Genomic DNA, 27,253 nt, shown 5'->3' with positions numbered 1-27,253 from the left:
TGAAAAAATAATGGAAAGGTAATAAAAAATGCACTTGGCAGGGTCAAAAAAAAAGGGTTGGAATTTGCGTGAACTAAAGTAAGGGCGGCATAGCATTATTAAACGTTGATTACTGACAAAACTAATTTCATAACCCCTAAGCTAATTTACAAAACAAATTTAATGATCTAATTAATTCATAATTTGCTATAGTGATGCTACAATAATTATTCGCTAATTATGGATTAATATACCTAGTTAGATTCGCCTTGAGAATTAGTCTGGGGTTCTGCAAATAGTTTGTACATAAATTTTATTAAACACTCCTAAATAATAAGATTCTCTAGGACTAATTATTAGTCCGGAGGATCCATAAAGAGCCCATATATGAACCAAAGCACAAACAGTGATCTACAAAAGGCTGAAAACTCCAAAAATGAAAAGGCTAGAAAATTGCACTAATGACTGTTTACATGTGCTTGAGAAACACAAAGAGAGAAAGTGTCATGAAATCGAGCTTCAAAGTAAATTCTCTCTGGGATTTGAATCCTCTTAGGGGGTATTTAGTTCCATCCCAAAAAATCTACATCCCGTCACATCAAAGAGAATTTTGCTATTTAGAAGTATTAAATAAAATTTGTTTACAAAACTTTTTACACATATAAGTTGTAAATTGCGAGATGAATCAAATGAGCCTATTTAATCCATAATTTGCAACAGTGATGCTATAGTAACCAACCGCTAATTATGAATTAATTAAGCTTATTAGATTAATCTCGCAATTTACAAACCATCCATGCAAAACTTTTTGTAAACAAATTTTATTTAATACTCCTAAATAGCAAGATTCACTTTTAAAAAAATTAAGGGAGGAACTAAACACAGCCTTAATCCCTTCTCAGTTTCCAACTTTTTAGACGATTGATTTTCCACCCAATCTGTCGTGATGTCACATTTTCAAACAGCTAGCAGGGCCCTCACACAGAATTATCGGGTTGATAGTTTTATTTACTTCACTACATTTGTTTTTCACCAATGTTCATTTGATCGCTCGCATTAATTTCATTCAGTTTTGTTTGATCTTCAAGTAAACAATGTGAAACAAATCACACTGCTCAAATTGACCGAGCAAATATGAAACAGAGGGCAGCCTTCTGTAAGTTGTAACAGAGCCCGCGCGTGCACACCAAACGTAGTCTACCAACAAAATTATGAACACAACATCCTGATCAATACCTCTTGCATAATTTACAGCCCCAATGCTACGCGACATGCAAAAAGAGAGAAACTGGAGCACGCTTCAAGAGTTACAGATTTAGATCAATTCTTCTTTTTCGAGTGCTTCACCAGCCAGTCGATGACAGAATCAATGTTGGTCGAGTTCTTGCATGATATCATGAAGCATGCCACTTCTCGGTCAGTGATTGTCTTTAAGCCCCTGTGAGTACAATGTATCGAACTGATATTTTCAAGGAAGAAGAAATAACGAACTGCAGTAGCTTAGCATGCACTTACATGACTTCAGTGAAGCTTTGCTTAGGGAAAGCTTCAGGCTTGTCAACTTTATTGCCAATGACTAGTAGCGGGATCCCAGTCAAAGATGGTTTGCTCAGGAGGTCATGGAGCTCGCCTTTTGCAATGGCCATGTTTTCTCGATCTGCCGCGTCAACAACATACCTGCACAACCAAAAAAATTTAAACATCCAACTGTAGAAGCTCCCGTTCCCTATTGATTAAGTATATCAGCTATGACCTTCAGGGAAAAAAAATCATGCAGCAAGTTTCAATGAAACTAGTTATAAAATATAAAACCTGTGGAAGTAAATCAGAAAAAAAAAAACTGTACAGCTGGTACAAGCTCCTCAATTTTTAAGCAAACATTGAAAGGCAAAAACAAAAATGTGCTTCATCATAATCCACAACAACAAAAAATAGCGAATGATGCGAACAAATAAACAATGCAGTACCACCATCATATACAGCAAAGCAAAACATGAAAACATGGGTAGTAAATAAACAATTTCATCATTATCAACAAAAAGCAAAATAACATATAACTTTCTAAATAAGAAAGGCATCACAGGACAACTAAGCCACAAACCAAACACTTATCCTGACAATAAAGGCAATTAAAATATAAGCCAAAGGAACAGAAGCAGGCTATGAGAACCTTAAAGAAAGCCTTTAGAAAAGTAGGGTAGTTCAGAAAGACTTTGTACATAAACCATAGTATCAGGCATCAGCATGATATACCACGGCCTACCAAAATTATAGACATGTCTAACAAGCCCCAACTAAGCATGACAGCTGATGAGCATCAGTTCTATAACTGTAAATGGCAGATTAGACATGAAAGACATACACAATTGCAGAAACTGCACGGCAGTATCTCTCCCACATGCTTCGGAATCTTGGCTGGCCTCCAAGATCCCACAATTTTATTGTGACATTTCCTTTGGTTACCTTTCTCATATTGAATCCTACAGTAGGAATCATATCCTCACTAAACCCACCGGTCTGCAAAAAAAGACATGTTTACCCATGATACAGTCATCTAGCATATGATGAGTGGTACCAAAAGGATGCCTGATACTTACAGCAATGACATTCACAAGTGATGTTTTCCCAGCATTTTGGAGCCCTATCAAGGAAAGTTCCATCTCTTGCTTGAAGAAGAGGCTGCAGATAGAAGAAAGCAGAAAACTTTTATTCAAGCAGTCAAGCCCATCAAGAAAAAACGAATGACAAATTATATCAGTTCATCCCTTTGCTTGGAAATTGGAACATGTAATTACAAAGTAGACTTTTGGGGAAATTTCTGGAGTATTTTTCGCTCGCATCTTCTCATCCTTGTGTGCAGATATATAATATACATACATGGGCCTCCTGGGCCTGGGCTACTAACTCTCTAATGCATACTGCCCAACAGTCAAAAACTTTTCACTAAAAAAACAGTCAAAAACTAATGCTCTACCAGCCAACAAGTGCATGTGCAAGACATTCTTAGAAGTGAAGCTCTTCGGTATTTTTATGTATCTAGTCCAAAGCCTTCGGCCTACCTGGCAGGTAGGTAGAGATGAAATAAATTTAGTCTGCTGGTAGCTACACTAGTTTATGTCAATGATTGAGGTATAACAAATAAATACCAACCTCAGATTAAGTCTGGAATGCCATCCAGTGAAGTATATAACAAAAATAATGGCGCCTCGCAATTACAAGACATAGCGAAAAATATGTCACTGAATAAATCATCCCCTTTTCCGTTTTGAATAAGTGATCTTCACAAATTTCATGTGATGCAATCCCCCCCCCCCCAATTAAAACCTTTTCTGTTGAGAAAAAGCTCGATTAAAGCTTGATTGTCATACGGCAGTTACCCGCAAAGCTCCAAAATACCAAGTTTGCTAACAGAAACCAACCACAAGACCACAATTACTTTCCCCTAATAGGATCACGCCATACCGATCACATTCGCTGTATGCTAGGAGCTTTCCACCAGCCAACTTCATAACTATCTCGACCAATCAAACCAGAAGAATCCCCAGATCTCCTATCGACCGATGATCCCCGCACCCCGGCCGCGCAATGCGCCGCAGATCAAACCCGCGAGACACGACGGGACGGAGCGGCCCAAGAGCGTACTATGTATGTACAAGTATACCTGCGGAGCCAGTTGAGGAAGGCCTCCCAGAACCCCATGGCGGCCGGCTCCCTTCTCCTCTCCCCGGACCCTGAACGAGAGAGAGGAGGCAGGCCCGGCTCCGGTGGCGGCGAGGAAGGCGGAGGGGATCGAGCGGGGGGGGGGGGGGGGGGGGGGCGAGGCGACGGGTTAATAGCGAGCGGACGCGGCGGGGGAGTATTCGGTGGTGGCCCTCCTGTCACCACCCGCGTTTACTTTATTTGGAGGGCGGAGGGCGACGCGGCGTGGATGGGGCGGGCGGGGGACGAGGGGGTGACGGGGAGGGGAGGGGAGGGAGAGGAGAGGACGCCGCGACCGCGAGCGGAGCCAGCTGCGGCGATGAGGCGAGGCGAGGGGAGGGGAGGTGAGAGGAGAGGGGCGGGGGGTATTATTGGCGTCCGGTCCGCCAATCATACGGCCTCGCGTGGCCGCGGGTGATAGGGCGGCCACCCACGAGTTCCGTTCCGTTCCGTTCCGGTATCCGCTCCCCTCGCCAACGGGATTCCAACTGGGTGGACTGGTCTGGTAGCGTCTATCCCGTAGCTGACCTGATTCCGCCGCCGCCCTGTTTTCTCTCGGGGGGTTCGGTTCGGGCCCGATGGGCTTGTTCGGCTGTGTTTATTGGATTGAGTGGGCCCAAGGCTTCTTTGCCGGATCTGTTCAGTATCTCGTCTTTTTTGCCTGCCGCCGCTCGTTTTTCTGACCTCAGCTGCGGGGAATGGAATCGGAGAGAAATCATTGAACTTCTCAACCCCCGAGTCGTGCACCACCACGCACAGCGTAGGCCGTCCAGTCCTCGTCCGTGAATTGCCGGCCCGAGCACGGGAGGCCTTGCGCGCGCACCGCACAGTTGGGTGTTGTCTGTAGGCGAATTGCAGCAGTCTGCGCGTATCCCATCGCACGGACATGCTCTCTCGAATGAAGATTGCTCCACGTGCTACACCGCTGGCCACCTCGGGCTTTACTCATTGAGCTTGCTTACGATGTCCTCGATTTAGGTCGTGGGTACATTTTGTCCACCTAGCTTGATGACACTCGTGTGATTTTGTTGAGGCACTTACATGTTGGGTTATAAGATTTAAGAGAGCAAGCAAATACTTGTCACTGTCAGCCCGATTGGTGGAGATTGCTACAGCTGCGATTGCAGCTACTAGATATCAACAGTAGCCAGAATGTCGGTTGTTGCAGCTCTAGCCGTAGCACAATGACAACATACCGTGTATCTCCAGAGGTGGATCCAGAAAATGAAAATAGAGGAGTGAATTTCTCCTTCAACCTCCGGCACCTCTAACCTCCTTCCCATAATGCAGAGAGGGGGGGGGGGGGGTGTTCGCAAGGCTCGAGCTCCCCCTCCTTCACATTAGATTCGTCCTCATGTGGGCCTTGAGAGGCACCATGTTGTGGATCATTTATAAAACTAGTACCGTCGGTAAAACTCAGTATCTTCGATTCATTTCCAACACAATTTCTATGGTTGAGCCGCCCAAACTCATTTTGTTTCGATGGTGACTACTCCCTCTGTCCCCGTTTATGTGCAATTCTAGAATTGGAGAGCAATTTTAATATTGACATGAAATGACATCAGTACCCATATGTAAATGCAACAAAAAAACATTGGTAATCATTGCAGTGCCGCAGTTCTCAAACATGCAACTAGACACGCGGGAGAGGTGGGGGTGTGGCGGAAGAAACCAGAACCTGTAGGAGAGGGTGCAGTGATTTAGGGTATGTTTGATTCCATGCCACAATTTGCCACACCACAAATGCGGCAGCCATACAAAAAGTTGGATAATGCTTGATTGATGACATGTGTTTGACAACTACACGGACTTCAAAGCAAAACTAGTAGTATTCTCGCCACACTCTATGGCGTCAAAATCCAACGTCTAAAGTTTGGCGGCACCTAACCTGTGACGTGGCAAGGGATGGCTGATAACCAAACATTCCCTTAGTTTAGGTTAGGCGGTGTGGCCGGTGATGGCTGACAACCAAACATCCTCTTAGTTTTCTAAAATAAATAGGTCTACGTATACTGCTGCACTAGCTGCAATATGGAGAGGAGAGTTGGAGACTGATGGTGAATGAAAGTAGAGAGCAAGAGCGAGAACAATGTGGACCACCAAGACGATTCATTTTTTGTGTGCGTCAGTTTCTTAATTGAAAAAATAATTTTTTTACGAGAAGCATGCATGAATCGTGAATTTTGAACCTTTGGACTTTTAAGTGCGCCCAACGGCGGAGAGGAATAAACAAGTAAAACAACTGCCGAAGCTCCACAAGTCCACATGAACCACGGCGGCCACCTGCCGCTGAAGAAAGACCATCCGTCGTCCATCCCCTACCCCAACCGCACCGCAGGCACGCCGCGCGCGCACAGGCCAGGTGTCCGGGTCGGGCGCCCCTTCAATCTACCACCCTCGCACGCCCCCACGCCGTACCCACCACAATGTGACGGGCGACCTTTCCAGAGCGACGCCGCAGTTCGCTGTCCGCGAGGGAAGGGAACCCAGGCACCCAGCCAGCCAGCCATCTGCCTCACACCAAACCACTCTCATCAGGCCGCGTTGCCAGCCGCACAAGCCAAGACAGCCGCCTAACCCCCCTGGGATCGCGGCTCGTGCTGAGCTAATCGGGGCGCCCCAATCATCCCTCGCCAAGATCTCGACAGGACTAGCCCATGGTGAGCTGCGCCGATTTTTTTATTAGCTGGTCAGATTGTGTTACTCTACTGCTAGCTGGAAGCAGGTGCTCACCTGATGGGACTGGGTTTCGTTTTAGTTTAGCTTAGCCTTTGATTTGTCCTCTTCGCTCCTCTGGATCAACCTGCCATGGTGAGCATCGCTTTCCTTTTCTTTTCTTTTTCGCCTTTTTCATTTTCATCGTTGCCTGCAAAGTGTGTGGTTCTTGCTGAATAATTTGGCCTTGGTAAGAATCTACGGTGGAGCTTGATTGTGCTGTATTGCTGGAGGTTCTCCAGTTCGGGTTGCTCAATTTGTTGTGGCGGTCAGGGAGTGGGCGGTTAGGCAATAATAAGCTGTTGAGTTTGCTTGCTGGTTTCTGCCTGGTAGCTCCCTGATTTGAGTGTAGGAAACGTTAATTCAGGAATGAAATCTGGTTGGTTAAACGTTTCCTGGAAAATTTCCAGTTCCCAGTTTCATTTGCTGCAACTGTGCCTTTCTTAATCTGACATGTAGATCAGCCTGTTCTTTCCAAAAATTCCAATCGCTACAAATTGCCATCTATTTTTTTTTTCCAGTTTTTGAGCTTAACTCGTTCCATTTTTGCCGCAGCTCGTGTCCGTTGGAGTTGATAAGGGGCGCCATGGGTTTGAGGAGCAGGCACCAAAAGGCGTTTGGTCTCCGCTGCTATCCGGCACGCCACCGGTCCGTAACCCTTTTACTGTGGAGCCTAGCAGCACTGGTTGTCGTTGTGAATGTCCATCTTCTTATCATTCATAAGGAGGAGGATGAAAGTATAAGTACACATGAGATCCGTCGATCGATTATGAGGGAACTGGAAGCGGTGGAGGAGGAGAAGTTCAAGTTAACTCCTCCTCGGAGCCGGAGGAATCCACGGGCTGTGCGGCGCAAGGGCGAGAGGAAGCCTCCTACAATAGTGGATGAATTCTTGGATGAGTCTTCAGCAGTTCATGATATGTTCTTCCCAGAACTGAACATGGCTGTAGATCCAATCAATGGTGGGAATGACAGCATGTACTTCTACTACCCAGGGAGAGTCTGGCTTGATACCGGTGGCAAGCCGATCCAAGCTCATGGAGGAGGTGTACTTTATGATAAGAAGACCAAGACCTATTTCTGGTATGGGGAGAATAAGGATGGCAAAACCTACAAGGCTCACAGCAAGGGAGCAGACCGGGTGAGTAATACTATTCTGACACCCTTAACACTATTTATGCTCAGGGATTTGTGATATGTGGCTGTAGAAGCACTTAACTCAAATGTTTCAACTAATTTCACATTTCTCTGTAAACTAAAGGTACTAGCTACTATATAGTGAACGTGATCGTGTTAGGTTTGTATTTTGGGCATGGATACTAAATACACTATCAGATTGTCTATACTGTACTTCACACTTTATTTTTAGAGCTGAGGCAGATAGTACACGTAGAAACCAACTTGATTAAGTTGATTTAGCATGTAGCCCACATGGTCAGGGCAGGTTCATGTAGATATAATGGTGCTAGATGTGTGTAGAAAAATGATGAGAAAACATCAACTTCCTTTTAGGATTTTTTGCAGCATTATCCTAAACTAGTGTCTTGTTCAAAAATTGTTTTTTACTCTCTTTGGTAAAAACATCGTGGAGATAGTTAAAACTTAAAAACCAGTATGTAAAACACACAGAAAACTGCTTTTTACGATAAGGGAAACTTTATTAAGTCAAAGTTTTTACATCAAGTTGATACAAAAGACTTGAACCACATTCCCAACCTAAAAAAAACTAGTATGCAGAAGAAAATTTTGTTTCTCTAAATATGACTGAACATTTCAGTACATGTGTAGCAGTGTGTGCTAATGCATACATCTAATTTTCGTGACCTTTTAGATTCTGTTGATGAGGCCAAATTGCTAGGGGGCATGTTGGAAGTTATGAACTTATGATCTATTGGGAAGGTAAGAAAATTGACTGGGCTCGTTTAAGGCGGCTGATTTGGTGTGTAGAGATGAAAAGCTAGTAACAATTTAAACAGTTGATTCATCTGAAATTGGTTTGGGGTCCAACATTTTCCTTGCATATAAACTAACACCATTATATTTTAGTGGTGTCAGAATCATAGTATGGCAAATTGTCACAATCAAATATCAGTAGATTTGGGTTCGGGTTCACATAATACCAAATGAAGAATTACCTTTCGTTGCAGGCTGATATTATGCAAGTAGCTACCTAATAGCTTATATATATATATATATATATATATATATATATATATATATATATATATATTGCAAAGTCATAAGGTTAGATCAAAATTAGAAAAAGAACTTAGCTTCAGATTTAAAGTAGAGACACACACAACTCACCAGATATGAACGCCAACGGTGATATATTTGGGAAGTGCATTGTGCCAGTGCGATTGCTGTTCTTTCACACCCAATAGACATTCACTGATTCACACCAATGACAATGGCAATGTATTGCGAGGTGCATTGTGCTGTTGCGGTTCTATCGTTGATTCAATCTGAAGTGTCTGTAATAGTGTAACTGCATATGATGTTTCCAACAACCAGAATGTGCTTTTTATTTTATTTTCTGAATATGAATGGCTTCTTCTAGACAGCAAAAAATTAGCTGCTAGCTATGGGGGATTGGAGGCATTTCTAGTTCAGCAAGGATTTCCTGGATAGACTTGCAATTGATTACTCTGATATAAGGAATCCAACTTTGAGTGGACTGTACCAATCAGCACTTCACTGAATTTTGCAATAACCAGAAACACAGACAGAACTGTGTATTTTTCTGCTGACAAAGTGAAGTGATAAGCAACAGGACTTCTGCTACTGTTACTTTAGTACTTAAAGTGATTGCTGTTTTGTCCACCTACCTATTTAATGTTGACTTTGCCATTTCTAAACACTAAATAGGACAATAATTTTTCAGGTTGACATCGTTGGAGTAAGTTGCTATTCTTCGAAGGACCTATGGACGTGGAAAAATGAAGGAGTTGTCCTCCGGGGTGAGGAAAAGAATGTAACACATGACCTCCACAAATCCAATGTCCTAGAGAGGCCCAAGGTGATATACAATGACCGGACTGGCAAATATGTGATGTGGATGCACATAGACGATGCTAACTACACTAAAGCTTCAGTTGGTGTGGCTGTCAGTGATTCCCCAACTGGCCCGTTCACTTATCTCTACAGCAAGCGCCCACATGATTGCGAAAGTAGAGACATGACCATCTTCAAGGATGATGATGGGAAGGCCTACCTGATATACTCTTCTGAGGACAACAGTGAGCTCCACATTGGTCCGCTAACTGATGACTACCTTGATGTCACTGATGATATGCGGAGGTTTCTCATTGCACAGCACCGAGAAGCTCCTGCGCTTTTCAAGCACGAAGGCACCTACTATATGGTAACCTCTGGCTGCACAGGCTGGGCACCAAACACTGCTCTGGCTCACGCGGCAACTTCAGTGATGGGACCTTGGGAGACACTGGGGAACCCCTGCGTGGGAGGGAATGAGGTCTTCAGATCAACAACATTCTTCTCCCAGAGCACATTCGTGTTGCCAGTTCCAGGGCTACCAGGCTCATTCATCTTCATGGCTGATCGGTGGAATCCATCCGACCTGAGAGATTCTCGGTACGTCTGGCTACCTCTGACTATAGGGGGAGTCCCTGATGAAGCTGCAGACTACAGCTTCATGTTCCCCCTCTGGTCCAGGGTGTCCATTTACTGGCACAAACGGTGGCGTCTCCCTGAGGGGTGGAGGGATTCCTGAAAGTTGAAAATTTCTTCAAAGAATTGAAGTTCTTATACGCTGTTACATCGATAGATACCAAATTATTGACATTTGACACGTTGGGCTGGGCTGCGCTGTATAGATCAGATGTAGATGCAGAGCTTGTAAATGTGCAGTTGAGTTTGAACTAAAATCAGATAAAAGTTTGTGGCCTTTTGGGCGAGGTGTGGTGTTGATCCACTCGTCTTAGTTTCAGAATAATCTAGCTGCAGCTTCAGTGTTACTGTATCTTCTAACTTGGTCCCGTTTGAAATTTGCGCTGATGGCTATGAGAGCTGGTTCAACGTCTTCCATATTCGAGCAGCAAAAAAAACTCGGCCGGGTGGGGAAAGACCGCCCCACCGGTATTATCTAAGAGAAGACTCGGCTTCCTCGACCGAGAAAATCCCCGAATCCTGGCCCCGCCCTGACACTGGGAGACGTAACCCCTGGGGACTACCTGCTTGAGCCATGTAAGGGTCCTCAGGCTGACCTGGGGCCGGCTCACATATTCGAGCAGCAATGCGCTGTGGATCTGATAATTCTTTAGTTCTGTTACTCACCATCATGCATGGTGCATCTGAATTATATCTTGCAAACATACGCACAAAAGTTCTGTTTTTTGCATTTCCTTTTGTCCCGGCAAGATTTCTCTATATGTGTTTACAGGAAAAATCATATGACATGGCTGCCGATGTCAGACACAGGCGGTGGAGTTGCTCTTATCCGTATTCCCAACTCCAGGAAATCCACGATTCAAAAAAAAAAAACTCCAGGAAACCCGACTGGCGGCGGACGGGATTCTGATGGAATCCGTTGCAGTCAGCTGATTTTCTACGTGACTATAGACTGATTTGTCAGTTGACAGCCCCTAGTACGCGTCAACTCCGGAAGACAACAACCCCGCCAACAGCACACGGGCCCGGCACCGCAATGCTAGGGTTTTAGATCATTTGTTGTACATCAACCATCCATTGCAAATCACACGGTACGTATTTGATTTCACGCTCGCCGTTTTTTTTAAAAACGAAACGAAACAAAAACTTAAAATTCATCTCTGTTTTATCTCTAACTTCTTTTTTATTTCTCCAGGAAACTCTCTCTCTCTCTCTCATAACATTCTTTGATTTTTTTTACCCTTTTCCTTTTACTATTTTACAGGTGCCACAATAAATACCTTGCCCATACAGACTTCCCGACCCCTTCCCCCGCCTCGCCGGATCATTTGTTTAGGGCGCACGAGGGCGATCTCTCCTCTAGCGCGAAGCAAAGCCTTCAGCTACCGGCCATGGTAGGGGGAAGCATCCGCGCGGCCGCCAAGGCCGCGGTGATCGGCGGCTACCGCTCCGCCGCCTACATGCGGCGCGCCGTCATCCCGTCGTCCCACTCCTCATCGGCCGCCGACGACAGCCGGAAAGCGTCCGCGATCGCGGTGGACGACTGGGTCATCCCGGACCACGAGGTGTTCGGCCCCGTGCCCACCCACGAGGAGGCTATGGTCGCCACGCTCGACCTCAAGGCTGCCTTCGAGATGTGCGTGCTCTCGTTTTGCTTGCATTCGCTCTCTTTTAAGATCTCCTGCCCTTCTCTGCTTTTGCGATCTGTTTACTTAAAATACTTAAGCCTGGGCGATCTGTTTAACAAACAGCACTACTAATAATTGCAATGTTACTGGGCGCGGAGGGTTACAAGTTTGGTCATTATTGCTAACGCCTAATGGTATCCAACCAATGATGTTTTTTTTTTTCTCTCAATGCACAGCAGAGGATATGGTTCTTGGTAGCATAAGTGAGAAAAGTATCTGCTGGTAGATTGCACTTTGTTATAAAATAAAAATCTCTGTTAGTTATCCACTGTATTATGTTTACGTAGACACTAGAGGCCTTGTGTTACAGAACGATAGCTGTTCATGCTTTCAAGTTTCAAGGGTTTCATGATATGTTTCAGAAACAAATGAGTATATATACGGAAGAGAGTCACTGTTAGAAATATTAACTCAAACTCAATGGAGCATGCGAGAAATAACCAGGATTGGATTCTATGAAGAAGGACCTTAAAGTTCATTTATTTTCTTCTACTTTCAGCTTCATTCCATTTTTGTACCTGTGGCATTTATTCTTCAATGTCTTTTTACCTGAATCGACCTGACGTGTCATGTTTCATGTAACCAGTGCTCAGGTTGAATCTCAAACTGCTCACATTGATACCCCGAAGTCGCACCTCTCACCCACTGACCAGGATAACCATGCAAAGATTGCCCAACAAATTGCAAACCCAGAACTTGTTCTCTCTGAAACACCTCAGGTCGTTGTTCATTCAGAAACATCTGAGAAGGAAGATAACTACGAAAACTCACTAGCTGCGGCTGGAACTCCTGTACGTGTTGTGCAAGCATTCACATTGCTACAGGAGAGCCCTGAAGCTCAGGTTTGTCTCTCTGATCTTGTATGGGAAATGTTCAGGCATAGCCACATAGGCTACTCCTCCTTTGTGTTTATTCCTTTCTCGTGTTATCATCAGGCTTGGATTTAGTTTGCGAGTGGTACTTAATTCATTTCATGAGGTTTATTGTATCGTTGAGCACAGTAAACCTATTTTTAGTAAGTGATAGAATTTTTTAGAGGATATGCTTCAGTGCCTGTCCCATTTATTGGACCTATAGCGCAATAACTTGTGCCCTGCACACTCCCAGTTTACCTTGAGCAGACTCTAAACTGTGTTATCACTCCCAGTTTACGCAGATTCTAGATCGTTTTATCACTCCCATTTTACTTCGTAAGCAGAATCTAAAACGTTTTATCTTGACTGCATACTCCGCATGCTCTTTTTTCCCCATATTTCTACCTTCCCTCTTTACCAGCATTTGTTGCTTGCAGGATGTTGTTGCCGCACTTGCTTCTGACAAGAATGTTTGGGATGCTGTGATGAAGAACGAGAAGGTTTTGAATTTCTACAAGACATACGAATCGAGTAAGTGTTAACATCAACATTCTTCGGTTTAGATTCGACAACTTTATAGCACAACTTGTGTTCTGAACTTTTGCCTTCCCGTTTTACAGAGCTCAGCGAGTGCTCTAGTGCTGCTTCAAGCGTTTCTGGGGATGAGGTGGAGGATGGTGATGCAGCTAGCGTGCAAAACAGCAATAACCTCCATCCAAGCGCTGGCGAATCGCTCAAGGATTACTTGGAGAAAATGAAGGCCCTGGTGTCCGAAATGATGAGCAATCTGTCGAACATGGTGCAGGATCTCGTCGCAACCTCGGACGAGGGCCGCTGCAAGGGGAAGATTAAGACACTGATCTTGAGCTCCAGCAAAGATTTTCCGAGTGCGCCATCAGCCTTTGTGATTTTGGCTATTGCGTCTATCATAGTAGTTATGCTTAAGCGTGCTTAGGTCAGTCAAATAGAATAGATAAAGGAAAAACTTTCCATACATATTGGCTTGGCTGTTTGCTACTTTAGGTTTGCGACAGTCTTCTTTTCTTATGTGGGGCTTAATCTCCTTAACTTCTGTTAGCAAGACAAGTTCTTTTTGCACCGAGTCACTTCTATTGGGTATCGGATTGTCTGGTACAGCTAAGTGGCATCGACTTTTCCTGAATTGGTGCATCGGCAAGCTGCAGCTCCATGAACTCACATCTCAGCAAAACATTATCAAAGCCAAAAAGAAACCCCCAAAGTGCAGAGAAGGTAATCAATGAAGTGGGTATCGACTAACAATTAAGCACAGCCGTGCAGTACATAGACTGGTGCAAACCACTTGCTCCACAGTTATACAGCCCCTTCCAAAATTCCAGCTTGTTCAGTTCTGCTTAACAGCACGTCCAGCATACAGCAGGAAAATCAATTGAACGTTAACTTGACAGTTCCATTAGGGGTGCAAAGAGGTGTGACCATAGTCACAAAGTCCCTGGGTCAACCGGGTCGAGGAACGGGGTCGAGGGTCGAGGGTCGTCACTTTATAAAATTGCGGTACGAAGGGGGTATATATCTATGGAACGATAAATTATTATGTGGAACGCGACCCTGATTCATCAGGGTCGATATCTTCGGATCGATGCGTCTTTATAAAGAAAAAAACTATATATATGCTACTAATGAAGAAACTAATATGCACAAGCATATAAGAAACGTATAAAAGAGTACATTTAGACCATGCTACACGTACTCAGCTCATTGTCTAACAAAAACCATACCAATCCACAGTCATTAACCTCCTTAGCCCAATTAAATCTGCTAGCAATGGGGCTGCGACCCCTTTCAAACCGGGACACGATCCAACCTTGCATGGGACACTGACCCTCTTCGACCCCGACCCTCGAATCGGAACGGCGTTCCCGGGTCGAGGGACGAGGCATCGACCCCGAATCCTGTGACTATGGGTGTGACCCTTAGGTGCACCTCCAACCCTCTTTAGTTCACCCCTAAGTTCCACACAGTAATCAATGCAGTAGTGATAATACTCTCCAATGCACTCTTAAATACATACACCTTCGGAGCACCCAAAATTGAAGGCAAAACTTCTCCATATTCTATTCGTCAACCTAAAAAAAGTCAAGCAGGGCAAATGATTCAGCTAGACTATAAATTTTAGTAGCCAGCAGAAGATTCTACTCCTACCGCTTCTTCTGCAACAACAGCAATCATTGTCGCGGATTTGTAGCATTTCAGTATGAAGCAAGTTTGAATCAAAACTTCACACGCCCCAAATGAGGCCTCGTGCATTTTGGACAGTTTCTTTTACCACAGCATGAAAGAACATGCTAAACATACGACCAGACCATGCACCAGCAGATAGTTCTGACAGAAGCAAGAGGAAATACACACATAACATCTACCATCCGGAGAAATCTTTGAACTCTACACTAGATGCAGTCGCTTTTCTCTTCTTGCTTGAATCATCAGGTGCCCCGGCATTTCCAGTCACATCAACAGAGCCAGCAGTCCGAGCTTTTAGATACTTGCCAACTCCACCGCCAGTGCTTGTTGAACCAGCAACACCAGTTCCTGGGTTGCTATACCAAGATCCCACCTTATCCTGAATTAATGCAAATGGATGTTAGAACAATTAGGGCAAATCAAATGCAAAACGTCCATGACTGTAGGTAAAACAAGAAATAAAATGCAGCATTACATAATCCTCATCCTTTTTCTTCTCCTCTTCCTCCTTTGCCTTTTCTTCTTCCTCATCTGGCTCCGTGTAAGGATTCACAAACACACTGACTCTTAGAATCTTTATTTCCTCCTGCAAATAGAGGCATAAGAATACAATGTTAAGGTTCTGTAGAAATAAAAAAAATGCCGTAGTGGAAAACAATATAATATTAAAAGCTGGAGAATAACGGCTATACATCCCAAAGACATTCTGGAATATAGAACATAATACTTAATAGACAAGCATAATTGCACCACACCTAACGAACACAATTCTCAAAATAACCATCGTATTACCAGAAATTTGCTTGGACAATACTAACCAATGGCCGGTCGTCGTCATCAACAGGAACCTTTTCCATAGCTGAAAGTGTGGTTAAACCACCCACCACCATGCCAAATACTGTGTGCTTGAAATTTAAATGTGGTGCAGACTTGTACAAGATAAAAAATTGGGATCCATTGGTATGAGGGCCTGAATTTGCCATGCTGACTACACCTCTTCCTGAATGTAGCAGCTTTGAGTTCAGCTCATCCTTGAATGGTTTGCCCCATATGGACTCTCCTCCGCTACCTGTGCCAGTTGGATCACCTCCCTGAATCATGAAGTTTCTGTACAAGGGGAACAGCAAAAAAAAAAGGAAAGAAAGAAACAAAGAAAAAGTGATTTAGGTTTAACCTTAAGATTTAAAGGAAGATTGGTAAAAAGGACGAACACAATCAGAACATACTTGATGCTCCGATGGAAGATAAGGCCATTATAGTAACTGTTTTCACATTGTGTGAGGAAATTTTCACATGTCCGAGGAGTTATATCACAATGGAGCTCCAAATTTAAATCACCATGGGTCGTATGCAGCTGAACATATCCTTTCTTCTTTGGATTTCTTTCGACTTTAACATACTCATATTCATTTTTGGTAACAGGATCATAGGCAGTTGATGTGAAAGAGCGTGAAGCTGCTCCAGTTGTGTAACGACTTTTGACCTGAAATCATTGAATTATTACGATAACATAACACTGATGGATAGGTAAAACAAGGCCATTGTAAAACATGAAGATGAGATGACTGCATACCAATTTGGCATTCACAGGAGCTCGATCCCCTGCCATATGCATAGCAATTCTAGCAGCGGTTTTTTCAGCAGAAGCTGCTTTTGCTGCTGCTGCACTCCTGCCATGAACAGAAGCAGAAGCAGCATCTACTATACTGAAAGTTTGATGAGGTTTAAGTTCCTTTCCTGATTTTGAGTCATCCTTCTCCTTTCTTGCTAAAATAGCAGCAAGAGCGGCAGCTCTTTCCTTTTGAGCTTTCTGCCCACCACCACCCTGCAAAAAAGCTTCCTTTCCCTTTTCCGTCCCAAGTTCCTTAATCATTTGCTTAAGATCACCAGAAATATTTATGTTGTAGGTTGGATCATCTTTCATTCGCTGCAACTCTGTAAGTAGTCAAGTCAGAATATGGAAGTTAAATCAATCATCTGAAAGAAACAAATAACAAAGGGAAAAGGAAATAGGGAGCATAATCAAACCTTCATCCTCAAGTTTGAGGCCCTTTTTGACATGGTCGAATTCCCCTAAGACCTTGCTATCAAGCACATTTGGATTCTACCAAAAGGTGAACATAGTTAGCCTAAGCAGCTAAATGTAGATAAGAAACAGTTTTTCAGAATACATACCTGAATTGTTACCAAGTCATTTCGAGTGAAGGGCTCATCAGTTAGCAACTCTTTCCAATTCTTAGGTTTGATGTTAAGTTCTTGGATTGCCTGTGCTTATGAAGCATGAACATGTAAGCTGAGAAAATACCATAACATCAACCTGGACACTTGAAAAAGCTTATGAAGTCACCTCATAACAGAAGACATTTCCAGTAGTTTTTACAGCAACAATGTGAGTGAATTCGGTAAAAACTTTGTTCAGAACGGGACACTGGAACTCTCCTGCCAAAAATGAAGACTGATTTAACATATGAAATGGATCTAAAGCACAGATATCTCAAGATAGAAAGAGGGCATAATTGTATTAGCAGATAACTGGTACGAGCTACGTCAGTACTCTCATAGCCTAAATTTTAACTCACCATCTGAGTTCTTGTGGAACGTGAGAGGAATCAGATCTTCCTGCTTGAGCGGTGCTCCGGTTACTGGATGTTTACCAAACTTTTTAAGGTATGGGATTATGCTCCTACATAGACAAGCAAAAAACTCAGAATTACTAATATTTTGAAACCTTACACTTTTCTATTAAAAAAAATAAAGAGCTACATTCAACCGGAATGCTTAACTACTCACATTAAATCGAAGACGCTTCCATCAACAGTGCACACTGGATCCTCAAATGGAAGAAACGTGAGTCTACACAAACCAAAATAATTATAATCAGCGGCAAAAGACGAAAATTTAAACATTTTTCTAGTAACATCTTAAAGACTTACTCTCAATCATCTACAATCCACATGCTTATGTCCTCTACCTCTAGAGCTAAAATTTAGGACAGAATATAGCTCAGAAGAGTGACTGCTTAAACTAACACTGTCTCATCGAAGGATATAATCTTAGCACGAATTAGCCATACACTATACGCAAAGAAATCAAGCGCGCAACATAAAGATGAAACCCTACAAGCTCAAGCTCCCACAGAACCAGAACACGGACAGAAACGCGGCGGCAATCGTTCTCTCGACTAGTGACAGAAAGTAACAGTAAGGCAAGGTAGTTACGCGCAGCAGTAGAAGGGGAGGCGCTTGAACGGCGCGGCGACCTCCTTCTGCTTGGCGCCGCCCCATTCGGTCGCCCACTCCGTCCGCGTGATGAACATACGGTCCTTGCTGTGCTGCTTCTTCCCCATCTCCGCCTCCCGAACTGAAACCGCACACTATACTGCTGGTAACACCACCGCCGGGGGTTTCGCCGGTGACGAGGGTGAAGGCCGGCGGGCGGCTCGACGGCGGCAAGGCAAGCGCGGGTTTGCAATTGGATCGGCAGGTTGGGGGAAGATGCGGCTAGTTCGTCAGCGGCTCGGCGCCGTGTTGGAATACGGCTCGAGCCGCCGCCGCGCCAGGTCGGTCCGAAACAGATTGGGCCAAGCCCAGGCTAAATATCAAAGCCCACGAGCAGACCAAGGAAGGGCCGGAAGTGTCACGCGGCCCAGCGCACGCAGCAACAGAGAATGGGCGGCGGCGGCGGCGGCGGCGGGAGCCCGGCAGCAAGCGGCGGCGGGAGCAGCAGCGAAGATGACGGGGATGCCGCGTGGAAGGCGGCCATTGAATCTATCGCTTCCGTAGGGTTTGGCGTCCCTTCGTCCAACGGTGTGGCGAAGGCGGCCTCTGACGGCAGCGGCGAGGCGGACAACGACGCGGAGCTGAAGCAGCCGCATGAGGAGAAGCCACAGGCTCCTAGGCTTAAGCTTTACCAGATCAAGGTACCTTCGTTTGCTTCTACGCTAAATTCGCGAATCCTGTATTCCGTTTGTTCCGTGGAGGAATTGAATCCTGTACCATTTTGTGCTCCTGCCGGTTTGTTCAAAAAAAAAAAAAATCCTGTACCATTTTCGAAGCTAGGAGTAAGTTCTGGGCTAAGGCGAACACATTTTCCCGTTTGTTTGATCGATTGAATGGTGATGTTTGTTGCTACGTGTAAGTCATGAGCTTGAAGCATCAGTTTAAACAAGAAAGAAGCACATTTTACTTGTTTACACCATTGTAGCACCGCATTTTCTGTTCATGATTGTAGCACCACGGCAAATGATATGCTTCTTTCTTGTATGAACCGAGCCATATTGCTGTTCCAAGTTGTGGTACTGCTGGTTTTGATGGTTTAGTATATGTCCCAAAGACATGCATAGCAGACTGAACATTTTTTTTAAGAGATCAAAGGAAACAAAATCGAGATAGAGGAATCATAAGGCCAAATTCTGTTAAAGGGTAAATTGCGTTGTTTATTGCCTTCAGGAATGACGATGGTAGGGCTGTTTATCTTATCATCAATTATGTGATTGTTGGATCTATTGACAGCTAAGTTCATACCTTATGCATGCTCTTGGTGGTGGAACATGTGAAATTCCATCTACTATGTGATATACACATATTCATTATTTGCTTGAACAATTCTTCTCCTAATGCAGTAATGTCATGATCCAACCTGGCAAGCCTAAACTGTTGCACAATTTTTTTATGTTGAGCTGTAACTTGTAGCATAACCATTTCCATTCAATGAGTTTTCCAGCTTCTCCACATACATTGGTTTCTTTCTAGTCAAAGCAATCATGCTATTTTTCTATTTTTACATTTAATCTTACAACCTTCAAATTGTTCATTTCAGATGAGAAATATGTTGGATGATATGTTAGAAAAAAATATTGAAATAGTCAAAGCTCCTTGCTTGAACGTAACCGACCCTACGGAAACAGAAGGAGGAATAAAGTTATTTAAAAAAGCACCACCTGGTATTAAAATGGATTCTATGGGTAAGTGACAGAACAGTTCTCTTATCAATCTGAAGGCCAAAATTATGTTATCACTGTGGCCTGTGTCAAAACATACTCAAATGTTATATTTCTTCCAGATAAACTGCATGTACAACTCAAGAGACCAAGAATTGTGCCTGGTGAAGAGGTCGATGAAAAATCAAAGAAGGTTGGATATCAATTGTTTCTTTAATTTGGACTGTGACTGAAGTTTTTACTCGTCATTTATACTGCTGTTACTTCGATCTTGGTTTCAGTTCAGGCATATGCTCCGGTCTGTTGCTGTTGACGGCAGTGACATTCTTGTTTCTGCAAAGAAAGCATCCCAAAGATCATTGGCTAGATTAGAAGCGAGAGAAGCTGCAGCAAAGGCAAAAGCAAAGAGGGAGGAAGAAAGGGTGCAGGAATTTAAGAAGGTTAGGGGAGAGAAATGGCTTCCTTCTATTGCTAGACAAATGAAGGTCAGTTTTGATATCAGCATGTACTGTAATACATTGTTCTAAAGCAAGTATTTTTTTGTACTTGTGATTGGTGTGCACACTGTATGATGTTCCTTTTTTTCCCCTTCCCAGGAAGAAAAAGCTTGGGAGCAGCGAAGGCTATGAGCTGCGGATCAACGAGGCTGCATACTCTGATGTCTAACTCCAGCTATCCTGGTGCCCTTTTCTAAGTGGCCAAAAGTACCGTGCTCCATTCCACATTTGACGATGTTGATAGGATCAAGATCGATTGCCATACTGAAAATTTTGGTCTAATTGAGAGAATGCATATTTATGTACCTTTTTCATGCAAGTTTTGTAGCAAAGTTTGCGGTTGACATTCCAGAATGTAATATGGTAGCGATCTCAGCCCTATTTGAAAATGCATTTTGTTTCTCTTTTCGTGACGCAGAACTCACAGGAGCCTTATTGTCCATGAAGTAGTTTTTTTTAACTGAGTAGTCGATTTATTTTCTTTTGGTGACTCGACGAGTACTCCCTCCGTTCCAAATTGTAGGTTGTTTGATTTTTTTAACCTCAATTTTAAACACTCGTCTTATTTAAAATTTGTGCAAAATATCACTTCTTTTATTTCTTTTATTGTGGGCTGTTTTATCAATACAAGATCTTCAAGAATGACTTAAATTTGATAATATTTGCACAAATTTTTTGAATAAGACTAGTGGTCAATTTTAGGTAAAAAAAAGTCAAACGAACTACTCCAACTTTTTTGTCGCGCCAATGTTACAAACTGACAATTGACAATCTGCCCGGTCCAACTTTTTTTTTCTCGGTGAAGTCACACCGGCCCGCCACCGAACTGCGCACACCAACTCCTCCATAACTGGGCCTCCATCAAGCCCACCAAGGCCTCGTCTCCTCCACTGGCCGCGGCCAAGTTCTTCTTCCTGTTCGCTCCGCCTGCAGCGCCGTCACACAACGCCGCCTCCCGTCCCCATGGACACTCCACCTTCAATCTCCGCCTCCTCCTCGCCGGCGGCTGCATCCAGCCCCCGTACTGACCCAGACGATGCCCTTGTCTCGTCCGTGGCGGACGCGCTCGTCGCCGCCTCCCGCCTGCCCTCGCCGCCGCCCATGGACACCGTCCTGGCCCCGTACCTCCCGCGCCTCACCGCCTCGCACCACCCGCGCGTGCTCTCCCTTGCCGCCGCCAACCCGTCGCTCGCCTCGCCGCGCGCTCTCCTCGCCTACCGCCGCCTCGTCTCGCCTCCTTCCTGCCTTCCCTCCCTCCTCCCGCTCCTCCCCGTGCTCCCCTACCGCGACCTCCTCCCGCTCCTCCTCGACTTCGTTCCGCTCGACCCGCCGCGCCGACTCCACCGCCACCTCCTCTCGACTCTCCCCACGAGCGCGCTCGCCGACGCCGCGCTCTCCGCGTACGCCCGCCTCCGCCGCCCCCACCTCGCCGCGCAGCTCCTCCACTCCTTCCGACGCCGCGGGCGCGTCCGCCCCTCCCTCCAGGCAGCTAACGCCGTACTCTCCGCCCTCGCGCGCAGCCCCTCCACCTCGCCGCAGGCCTCTCTGGACGCCTTCCGCTCCCTCATCGGTTTGCGGCTCCACCCCAACCATTACACCTTCAACCTCCTGGTCCACACCCACTGCTCCAAGGGCACCCTCGCCGACGCCCTTTCAACGCTCTCCACAATGCAGGGTTTTGGACTCTCCCCCGACGCTGTCACCTACAACACGCTTCTCAACGCGCACTGTCGCAAGGGCATGCTTGGCGAGGCGCGGGCGCTGCTGGCCAGGATGAAGAAGGAGGGGATCGCGCCCATCAGGCCCACGTATAATACCCTCGTCTCAGCATATGCAAGGCTCGGGTGGATGAAGCAAGCGACCAAGGTCGTGGAGGCCATGACGGCGTTCGGGTTCGAGCCCGACCTGTGGACGTACAATGTGCTTGCAGCAGGGCTCTGCCAGGCAGGGAAGGTCGGCGAGGCATTTAGGCTGAAGGATGAGATGGAGCGGCTCGGCATAGTATCACCTGATGTAGTCACCTACAATACCCTTCTTGATGCATGCTTTAAGTGGCAGTGCTCTTCAGATGCACTGAATCTGCTCGAGGAAATGCGTGACAAAGGGGTGAAGGCAAGTTTGGTCACACATAACATTGTTGTGAAGGGGCTCTGCAGGGAAGGACAATTGGAAGAGGCATTAGGGCGCCTCAAAATGATGGAAGAGGAGGGGTTGGCACCAGATGTGATTACGTACAATACATTGATTGATGCATATTGCAAAGCCTGCAATGTTGCCAAAGCATTCATGTTGATGGATGAGATGGTGAGAAGGGGGCTCAAAATGGACACTTTCACCCTGAACACTTTACTATTTAACCTATGCAAAGAGAAGCGTTATGAAGAGGCTGAGGAGCTCTTACATTCACCACCCCAGAGGGGTTTTGTACCTGATGAAGTCAGCTATGGTACAGTGATGGCAGCCTACTTTAAGGAGTATAATCCAGAGCCTGCACAGCGTCTGTGGGATGAAATGGTCGAAAGGAAGTTAACACCTAGTGTTTCTACTTATAACACATTGATCAAAGGGCTTTCCAGAATGGGTAAGTTGAAAGAGGCTGTTGATAAATTGAATGAGCTGATGGAGAAGGGGTTGGTGCCAGATGACACCACCTACAATATCATCATTCATGCCTACTGTAAGGAGGGGGACTTGGAGAACGCTTTCCAGTTCCACAACAAGATGGTGGAGAACTCTTTTAAGCCAGATGTTGTTACCTGCAACACTTTGATGAATGGGCTTTGTCTGTATGGCAAGCTTGACAAAGCATTGAAGCTTTTCGAGTCATGGGTAGAGAAAGGGAAGAAGGTTGATGTCATCACATATAACACCTTAATTCATGCTTTGTGCAAAGATAGCAATGTTGATATGGCTTTGCATTTCTTTGCTGACATGGAGGCCAGAGGCTTGCAGCCTGATGCATTTACTTACAATGTTGTGTTGTCTGCACTATCTGAGGCAGAGCGATCAGAGGAAGCACAGAATATGCTGCATAAGTTGGAGGACAGTGGAAAATTATCTGAAAAATATTATCCTGTAATGAATGAGACAGGGAAGAACCCAGATCTTAAATGTGACGCTGAGATTGGTGGAAATGCACAAAGCGATGATCAGGAGAACTATAACAAACGTGTAAATGAGCTCTGCATTGGAGGGCAACTGAAAGAAGCTAAGGCTGTTTTAGATGAGATGATGCAAAAGGGCATGTCTGTTGACAGTTCAACTTATATCACTTTGATGGAAGGCCTTATCAAAAGGCAAAAGAGGCAAACCCATGCAGCTGGATAGTATATGATGTGGGTTTTGCTGCTTTGACATGTGACAATGTCAATGCTTTTGCCATGACTTCCTCAAATGGTCATAAGCGGACTAGGTATACTATCTGGTCCATGGAATATATTAAATTCAAGAATATCAGTGGCAACAATTTGAAATTTTTAGGTTCCTGGTAAATTTCACTCTCCTGGAACACAAAATAGATAGAAAGATAGAGCAAATGTTAACTACGTACAGGCACCAGATCATAACACATCATGTTATTTCCTGGAAAGTAAAGAATCTTACTAGATTATTTGTAGACAAATTTGGAAAGAGCTGAGCTATATGCTTTACCAGCCTTGTGGATGATTCTTAAAACTGTTGCCAGTGTTTGTAACTGGAAAAATTCTGGTTCTGGTTTTCAGAGCTCTGCCTGATTTGTCCTCATACCTCTGTCGACTACCAGCCAGTGCAATCAAGTACAATTGAAAATATGTGTATTTCAACTTCAAACTCATATCCTGAAATTTTGAATCGGAATTTCAGGGAAAAGAAAAGATAGGCAACCAAATTACCGAGTGAATATAGTTGCTGACTAAGAAAAAGTGAGATCTCGACCTGGTTTTCGGAATCCTGATCTGGCCTTTACTTGGGATACTATTTGCTCGAACAGTTCTTTCTGTCTTATTATGACATGTAGATAACATTAACTCATATTGAATTATTGGTCCTTCTTTAACTTCAAGGATTACTCTCCTCCTGATGAACCTGTCAAGACTGAGTTACTGTTAATATACTTTGCGCTGTATATCTTTGCTAGAATTTAGTGTAGGAAAGTAGGATGCGTATAATATGGTCGATGAATTGCATTGAGCCCCTTGGGCGGTATATATAGAGTACTGAGACTTGGGGGGTAAGGCACCTCCCCGATACATATGGCAATCCGGGATTACATGTCCTAACCTACCAAATATACTCTAACATCCCCTCGCAGTCGTAGCGGTAGCAACACGAACGGACAGACTGGAGAACAATGGAGATATCCCCCCGCAGTCGGAACGCCGGTGTGAATGCTTCGACTGGAGTAGTTCATGCAGATGATAGCCCCTTAGTGCCGAAGTAACCGAGGTCGAGGTGGACGTGGTCGAAGCCGTGGAGGAGGGCGCGGGTCCGAAGCGTCATCGAGGCACCTGAGTACACATGATCAGCAACTTCTGGCCGAGGACAGCAGTAGGACGGTGAGCGGCGGATGGCGATGGTAGACCAGGCAGCTGAAAAGCGCACGGGGTTTTCCTTCAGCAACATCGGCGGTGGTGTCCGCGCGAGAACGGCAAGAGGCGCGGACTCGGATCAAGTGCCAGCTTGACGAGGACCGGCAGTGGATGGCACCACCGCCTGAAAAGGTGGCGACACCGGCGATGCTGGCTTGACCATGAGCGTCGATGTTGCAGCATGTGAGGGCGCGCAACAGCAACCTCGTTCTCGGGAGCGTTGACGATGATGCGGCAACGAACGGTAGGGCTACGCAAACCCGATCTCTGATCGGGAAAAGAGAAACACAGTAGCAGTTCCCCACGACGGCGCCCGATGGCGCCCCACGCGGAGCGGCCCTGGATGCAGGCGGCGCCCGCCCGCGCGGAGGCGACGGTGACGGATCCTGGCGGCGAGGTAGGTCTCCTTGCTGTGCTTGACGACGACAGGCACGGCGGATCAGAGGAATCCACCGGGCATCCTACGAGGGCGTTGCCCCCGGCGGAGATAGATCTCCCCGGGGGCGGCGAGGCGGGGGCGGCTGCGGAAGTGGAAGCCTAGGTCGAAACCCTAACTCGTGGTACTATGTAGGAAAGTAGGATGCATATAATATGGTCGATGAATTGCATTGAGCCCCTTGGGCGGTATATATAGAGTATAAAGACTTAGGGGTAAGGCACCTCCCCGATACATATGGCAGTCCGGGATTACATATCCTAACCTACCAAATATACCATTTAGCATGCTCATCAAATATACATTAACCACTTTCTTCAGTAACATCCAAGATTATTTTAAATCAGTTAGGTATGTTGTTTTTACCAGTTTTCCTTTCTGCTATTAGTGAAATCAGAGGGTGATGCCAGCCTTTCTAGCAAGAGAAAATGAAGATCATTCTGACCAGGTCCAGTTGGTGCAAACAGAGCATCAAATGGATGAGAAACTATTGTTATTTGGACCAATTGGGTATGCTGTTTGTTCTCATTCCTGTTTAAACTTTCATTTACCTTCACTTTGTCTGTTCTTTTATGAAAAAAATGCTTACTAGTTGTACCAATAGTTATTGCCATGATTTAATGCATGGGACATGCAGTTCTTTTTTATTTTCTTTTGAGATGGAGACATACAATTCTTTTTACCAAGAGATATTAACAGCACTTTCCACTTGTTTCCTACTTTTGTGAGAACATAGACAATGTTGCTGCGCATCTGACCCTGATATTGTTTGTGGACTCAACATCATAGATAACTATTTCATCCTTTCTTTTTTAAGGAAAAAATCAATATGTTGCCCTTTGCATTTATTTTAAATTGTGCATATGTATTGCTTTTCTGAATTTAATTAATACCATTCTCCACTTATCTTAAGCATAGCACTATACGACTAAAGTTTCACGAGTTCCTAAAAAGAAAAGACCACACTTAGCTCATGATGGATCTTTTTCTTTTTCTACGCAGCTGGCTATTCGATTGAAATATGGGGAATGATTTTTACAGAAGCTTGGTGGCAAGCATACTACTGCCTTAATCTTGCTTCCGTCATTGCAGGATGTATGCACTAGTGGGCCATTCATCTCAACGAAGCTTTTGATACCCTTTGGGCCTGCCCTAGCTGTATGTAATGTAACCTTGCGTCCTGTAGTACTGCTTTAGGTGCACATAGGTTGCTGATTCTTTGTGATCAAAGAGTGACTTGAAATTTTGAAGTTATTTTGTTTGTTGCTGATGGACAATTTTGCAACATCAAATCTTATAGTAGAGAATTAAATATTCAATCTGACTATTTATTATCATTCTTTGGTTTCATTGGCTTAGTTTGGCATAAAAAGTGTTGGTGCTTAGCTCCCTCTATGGTATTGATGCTCGTGAGATAGGTTGCCTGGCACTTAGGCAAGTCGTAAAACAATTTGTGAAGACTCTTCACCGAACTTGGGCTAATAAGTATGTAGAAATTGTGATTGTAATTGCAGTTTCAATTTTGCTTAGTTTCATTGGCCCCAATCTTGTGTTATCACACATAAATTAGCGCTTCAATGTGCCAAACCCATTGGTGGTTGCCTGCAATAACAATATGTGCAGAATCAGTTCAAACCTGTTGTTTCTCCACCTGCCAAATTTCAGTCTGCAAGCAGCCGTTCTGATGTTGCATCTTTTTACTACATCATATAAAAGTGTCTTGTTGCAAGCATGAGAAGTAGAACATGCTTAAAATTCCCTGCAAATGGAACTACTAGTAGCTGGTACAAGCGCAACTATATAACAAAAGCAGCATGCATTTTAAGTTTCGAACCTGTCATGCTCATGCCTGAATATGGATGGATAGTCTGTTTGGTGTAGAAAGATGAGTTTAACATTTTTCATTTCTCATGGAGAAGAACTGAAGAAGGGAGTCAAGCATAGGACACTGCCGTCTCCGTCCCAGCGCCGGCCCGGCCTGCTGCTCCTGCTCGATCGTGCAAAGGGAAAGGTTCCTGCTGTAAGCTC

General features: G+C 44.8%; 6 protein-coding genes across 11 annotated transcripts; 4 read left to right on the top strand and 2 right to left on the bottom strand.

The window, feature by feature from the left end:
• Positions 1 to 1,039: 1,039 nt before the first annotated feature.
• Positions 1,040 to 3,922, bottom strand: LOC120646966 (ADP-ribosylation factor-like protein 8a). The gene is made up of 5 exons (XM_039923531.1): positions 3,641 to 3,922; positions 2,577 to 2,658; positions 2,342 to 2,496; positions 1,495 to 1,656; positions 1,040 to 1,417 (listed from the first exon to the last, which is right to left on the bottom strand). The coding sequence occupies exons 1-5, from the start codon at positions 3,676 to 3,678 to the stop codon at positions 1,300 to 1,302; spliced, it is 555 nt and encodes a 184-aa protein (XP_039779465.1). The 5' UTR covers positions 3,679 to 3,922; the 3' UTR covers positions 1,040 to 1,299.
• Positions 3,923 to 5,909: 1,987 nt separating this feature from the next.
• On the top strand, positions 5,910 to 10,438 carry LOC120646964. Of its 5 annotated transcripts, none has more exons than XR_005664648.1 (4): positions 5,910 to 6,338; positions 6,949 to 7,534; positions 8,225 to 8,292; positions 9,278 to 10,435. XR_005664648.1 is itself a non-coding variant. In XM_039923528.1 (4 exons), exons 1-4 carry the CDS (start codon positions 6,336 to 6,338, stop codon positions 10,124 to 10,126), a joined length of 1,362 nt encoding a protein of 453 aa, XP_039779462.1. In that variant the 5' UTR covers positions 6,111 to 6,335; the 3' UTR covers positions 10,127 to 10,375. The 5 variants fall into 5 exon arrangements, 4 of the variants coding, with proteins under 4 accessions (XP_039779459.1, XP_039779462.1, XP_039779463.1 ...); XM_039923528.1 differs by lacking the exon at positions 8,225 to 8,292 and having other exon boundaries at positions 6,111 to 6,338; positions 6,949 to 7,041; positions 7,118 to 7,534; positions 9,278 to 10,375; XM_039923529.1 differs by lacking the exons at positions 5,910 to 6,338; positions 8,225 to 8,292 and adding an exon at positions 6,345 to 6,489 and having other exon boundaries at positions 6,949 to 7,041; positions 7,118 to 7,534; positions 9,278 to 10,375.
• An 845-nt stretch (positions 10,439 to 11,283) lies between these two features.
• LOC120646963 lies at positions 11,284 to 13,684 on the top strand. Its single transcript, XM_039923524.1, has 4 exons — positions 11,284 to 11,659; positions 12,298 to 12,553; positions 13,003 to 13,096; positions 13,186 to 13,684. The coding sequence occupies exons 1-4, from the start codon at positions 11,415 to 11,417 to the stop codon at positions 13,518 to 13,520; spliced, it is 930 nt and encodes a 309-aa protein (XP_039779458.1). The 5' UTR covers positions 11,284 to 11,414; the 3' UTR covers positions 13,521 to 13,684.
• Positions 13,685 to 14,734: 1,050 nt separating this feature from the next.
• LOC120646961 (peptidyl-prolyl cis-trans isomerase CYP65-like) lies at positions 14,735 to 18,544 on the bottom strand. The gene is made up of 11 exons (XM_039923522.1): positions 18,004 to 18,544; positions 17,576 to 17,638; positions 17,365 to 17,468; positions 17,133 to 17,224; positions 16,961 to 17,050; positions 16,814 to 16,889; positions 16,359 to 16,720; positions 16,012 to 16,268; positions 15,604 to 15,892; positions 15,261 to 15,371; positions 14,735 to 15,164 (listed from the first exon to the last, which is right to left on the bottom strand). The coding sequence occupies exons 1-11, from the start codon at positions 18,129 to 18,131 to the stop codon at positions 14,961 to 14,963; spliced, it is 1,776 nt and encodes a 591-aa protein (XP_039779456.1). The 5' UTR covers positions 18,132 to 18,544; the 3' UTR covers positions 14,735 to 14,960.
• Positions 18,422 to 20,638, top strand: LOC120646962. Its single transcript, XM_039923523.1, has 5 exons — positions 18,422 to 18,704; positions 19,604 to 19,748; positions 19,847 to 19,917; positions 20,006 to 20,209; positions 20,321 to 20,638. Exons 1-5 carry the CDS (start codon positions 18,453 to 18,455, stop codon positions 20,351 to 20,353), a joined length of 705 nt encoding a protein of 234 aa, XP_039779457.1. The 5' UTR covers positions 18,422 to 18,452; the 3' UTR covers positions 20,354 to 20,638.
• Positions 20,639 to 21,126: 488 nt separating this feature from the next.
• LOC120646960 (pentatricopeptide repeat-containing protein At2g16880-like) lies at positions 21,127 to 26,562 on the top strand. Of its 2 annotated transcripts, none has more exons than XM_039923521.1 (3): positions 21,127 to 23,633; positions 25,614 to 25,735; positions 26,228 to 26,562. In XM_039923521.1, the coding sequence occupies exon 1, from the start codon at positions 21,185 to 21,187 to the stop codon at positions 23,546 to 23,548; it is 2,364 nt and encodes a 787-aa protein (XP_039779455.1). In that variant the 5' UTR covers positions 21,127 to 21,184; the 3' UTR covers positions 23,549 to 23,633; positions 25,614 to 25,735; positions 26,228 to 26,562. The 2 variants fall into 2 exon arrangements, with proteins under 2 accessions (XP_039779455.1, XP_039779454.1); XM_039923520.1 differs by having other exon boundaries at positions 21,127 to 23,708.
• The last annotated feature ends 691 nt before the right edge of the window (positions 26,563 to 27,253 follow it).

The sequence above is a fragment of the Panicum virgatum genome, chromosome 9K (assembly GCF_016808335.1).
Source record: "Panicum virgatum strain AP13 chromosome 9K, P.virgatum_v5, whole genome shotgun sequence".
NCBI classification, from domain to species: domain Eukaryota; kingdom Viridiplantae; phylum Streptophyta; class Magnoliopsida; order Poales; family Poaceae; genus Panicum; species Panicum virgatum.
This window is presented reverse-complemented; position numbering and strand designations above follow the sequence as displayed.

Bases quoted from the DNA above. Each gene is read 5' to 3' on its own strand.
- LOC120646964 (XM_039923525.1), top strand. From the start codon at position 6,980: ATGGGTTTGAGGAGCAGGCACCAAAAGGCGTTTGGTCTCCGCTGCTAT. The intron at 7,535-9,277 runs GTGAGTAATACT...ATAATTTTTCAG, and splicing joins ACAGCAAGGGAGCAGACCGG to GTTGACATCGTTGGAGTAAG.
- LOC120646963 (XM_039923524.1), top strand. From the start codon at position 11,415: ATGGTAGGGGGAAGCATCCGCGCGGCCGCCAAGGCCGCGGTGATCGGC. The intron at 12,554-13,002 runs GTTTGTCTCTCT...TGTTGCTTGCAG, and splicing joins AGGAGAGCCCTGAAGCTCAG to GATGTTGTTGCCGCACTTGC. The intron at 13,097-13,185 runs GTAAGTGTTAAC...CCCGTTTTACAG, and splicing joins CTACAAGACATACGAATCGA to AGCTCAGCGAGTGCTCTAGT.
- LOC120646962 (XM_039923523.1), top strand. From the start codon at position 18,453: ATGGGCGGCGGCGGCGGCGGCGGCGGGAGCCCGGCAGCAAGCGGCGGC. The intron at 18,705-19,603 runs GTACCTTCGTTT...TGTTCATTTCAG, and splicing joins TTAAGCTTTACCAGATCAAG to ATGAGAAATATGTTGGATGA. The intron at 19,918-20,005 runs GTTGGATATCAA...TCTTGGTTTCAG, and splicing joins TCGATGAAAAATCAAAGAAG to TTCAGGCATATGCTCCGGTC.
- LOC120646961 (XM_039923522.1), bottom strand. From the start codon at position 18,131: ATGGGGAAGAAGCAGCACAGCAAGGACCGTATGTTCATCACGCGGACG. The intron at 17,469-17,575 runs GTGAGTAGTTAA...TTGTCTATGTAG, and splicing joins GGAAGCGTCTTCGATTTAAT to GAGCATAATCCCATACCTTA. The intron at 16,890-16,960 runs GTATGTATTCTG...ACCTTTTGGTAG, and splicing joins ATGACTTGGTAACAATTCAG to AATCCAAATGTGCTTGATAG.
- LOC120646960 (XM_039923521.1), top strand. From the start codon at position 21,185: ATGGACACTCCACCTTCAATCTCCGCCTCCTCCTCGCCGGCGGCTGCA.
- LOC120646966 (XM_039923531.1), bottom strand. From the start codon at position 3,678: ATGGGGTTCTGGGAGGCCTTCCTCAACTGGCTCCGCAG. The intron at 2,659-3,640 runs GTATACTTGTAC...TTCTATCTGCAG, and splicing joins TTCCTCAACTGGCTCCGCAG to CCTCTTCTTCAAGCAAGAGA. The intron at 2,497-2,576 runs GTAAGTATCAGG...CTTTTTTTGCAG, and splicing joins CACTTGTGAATGTCATTGCT to ACCGGTGGGTTTAGTGAGGA.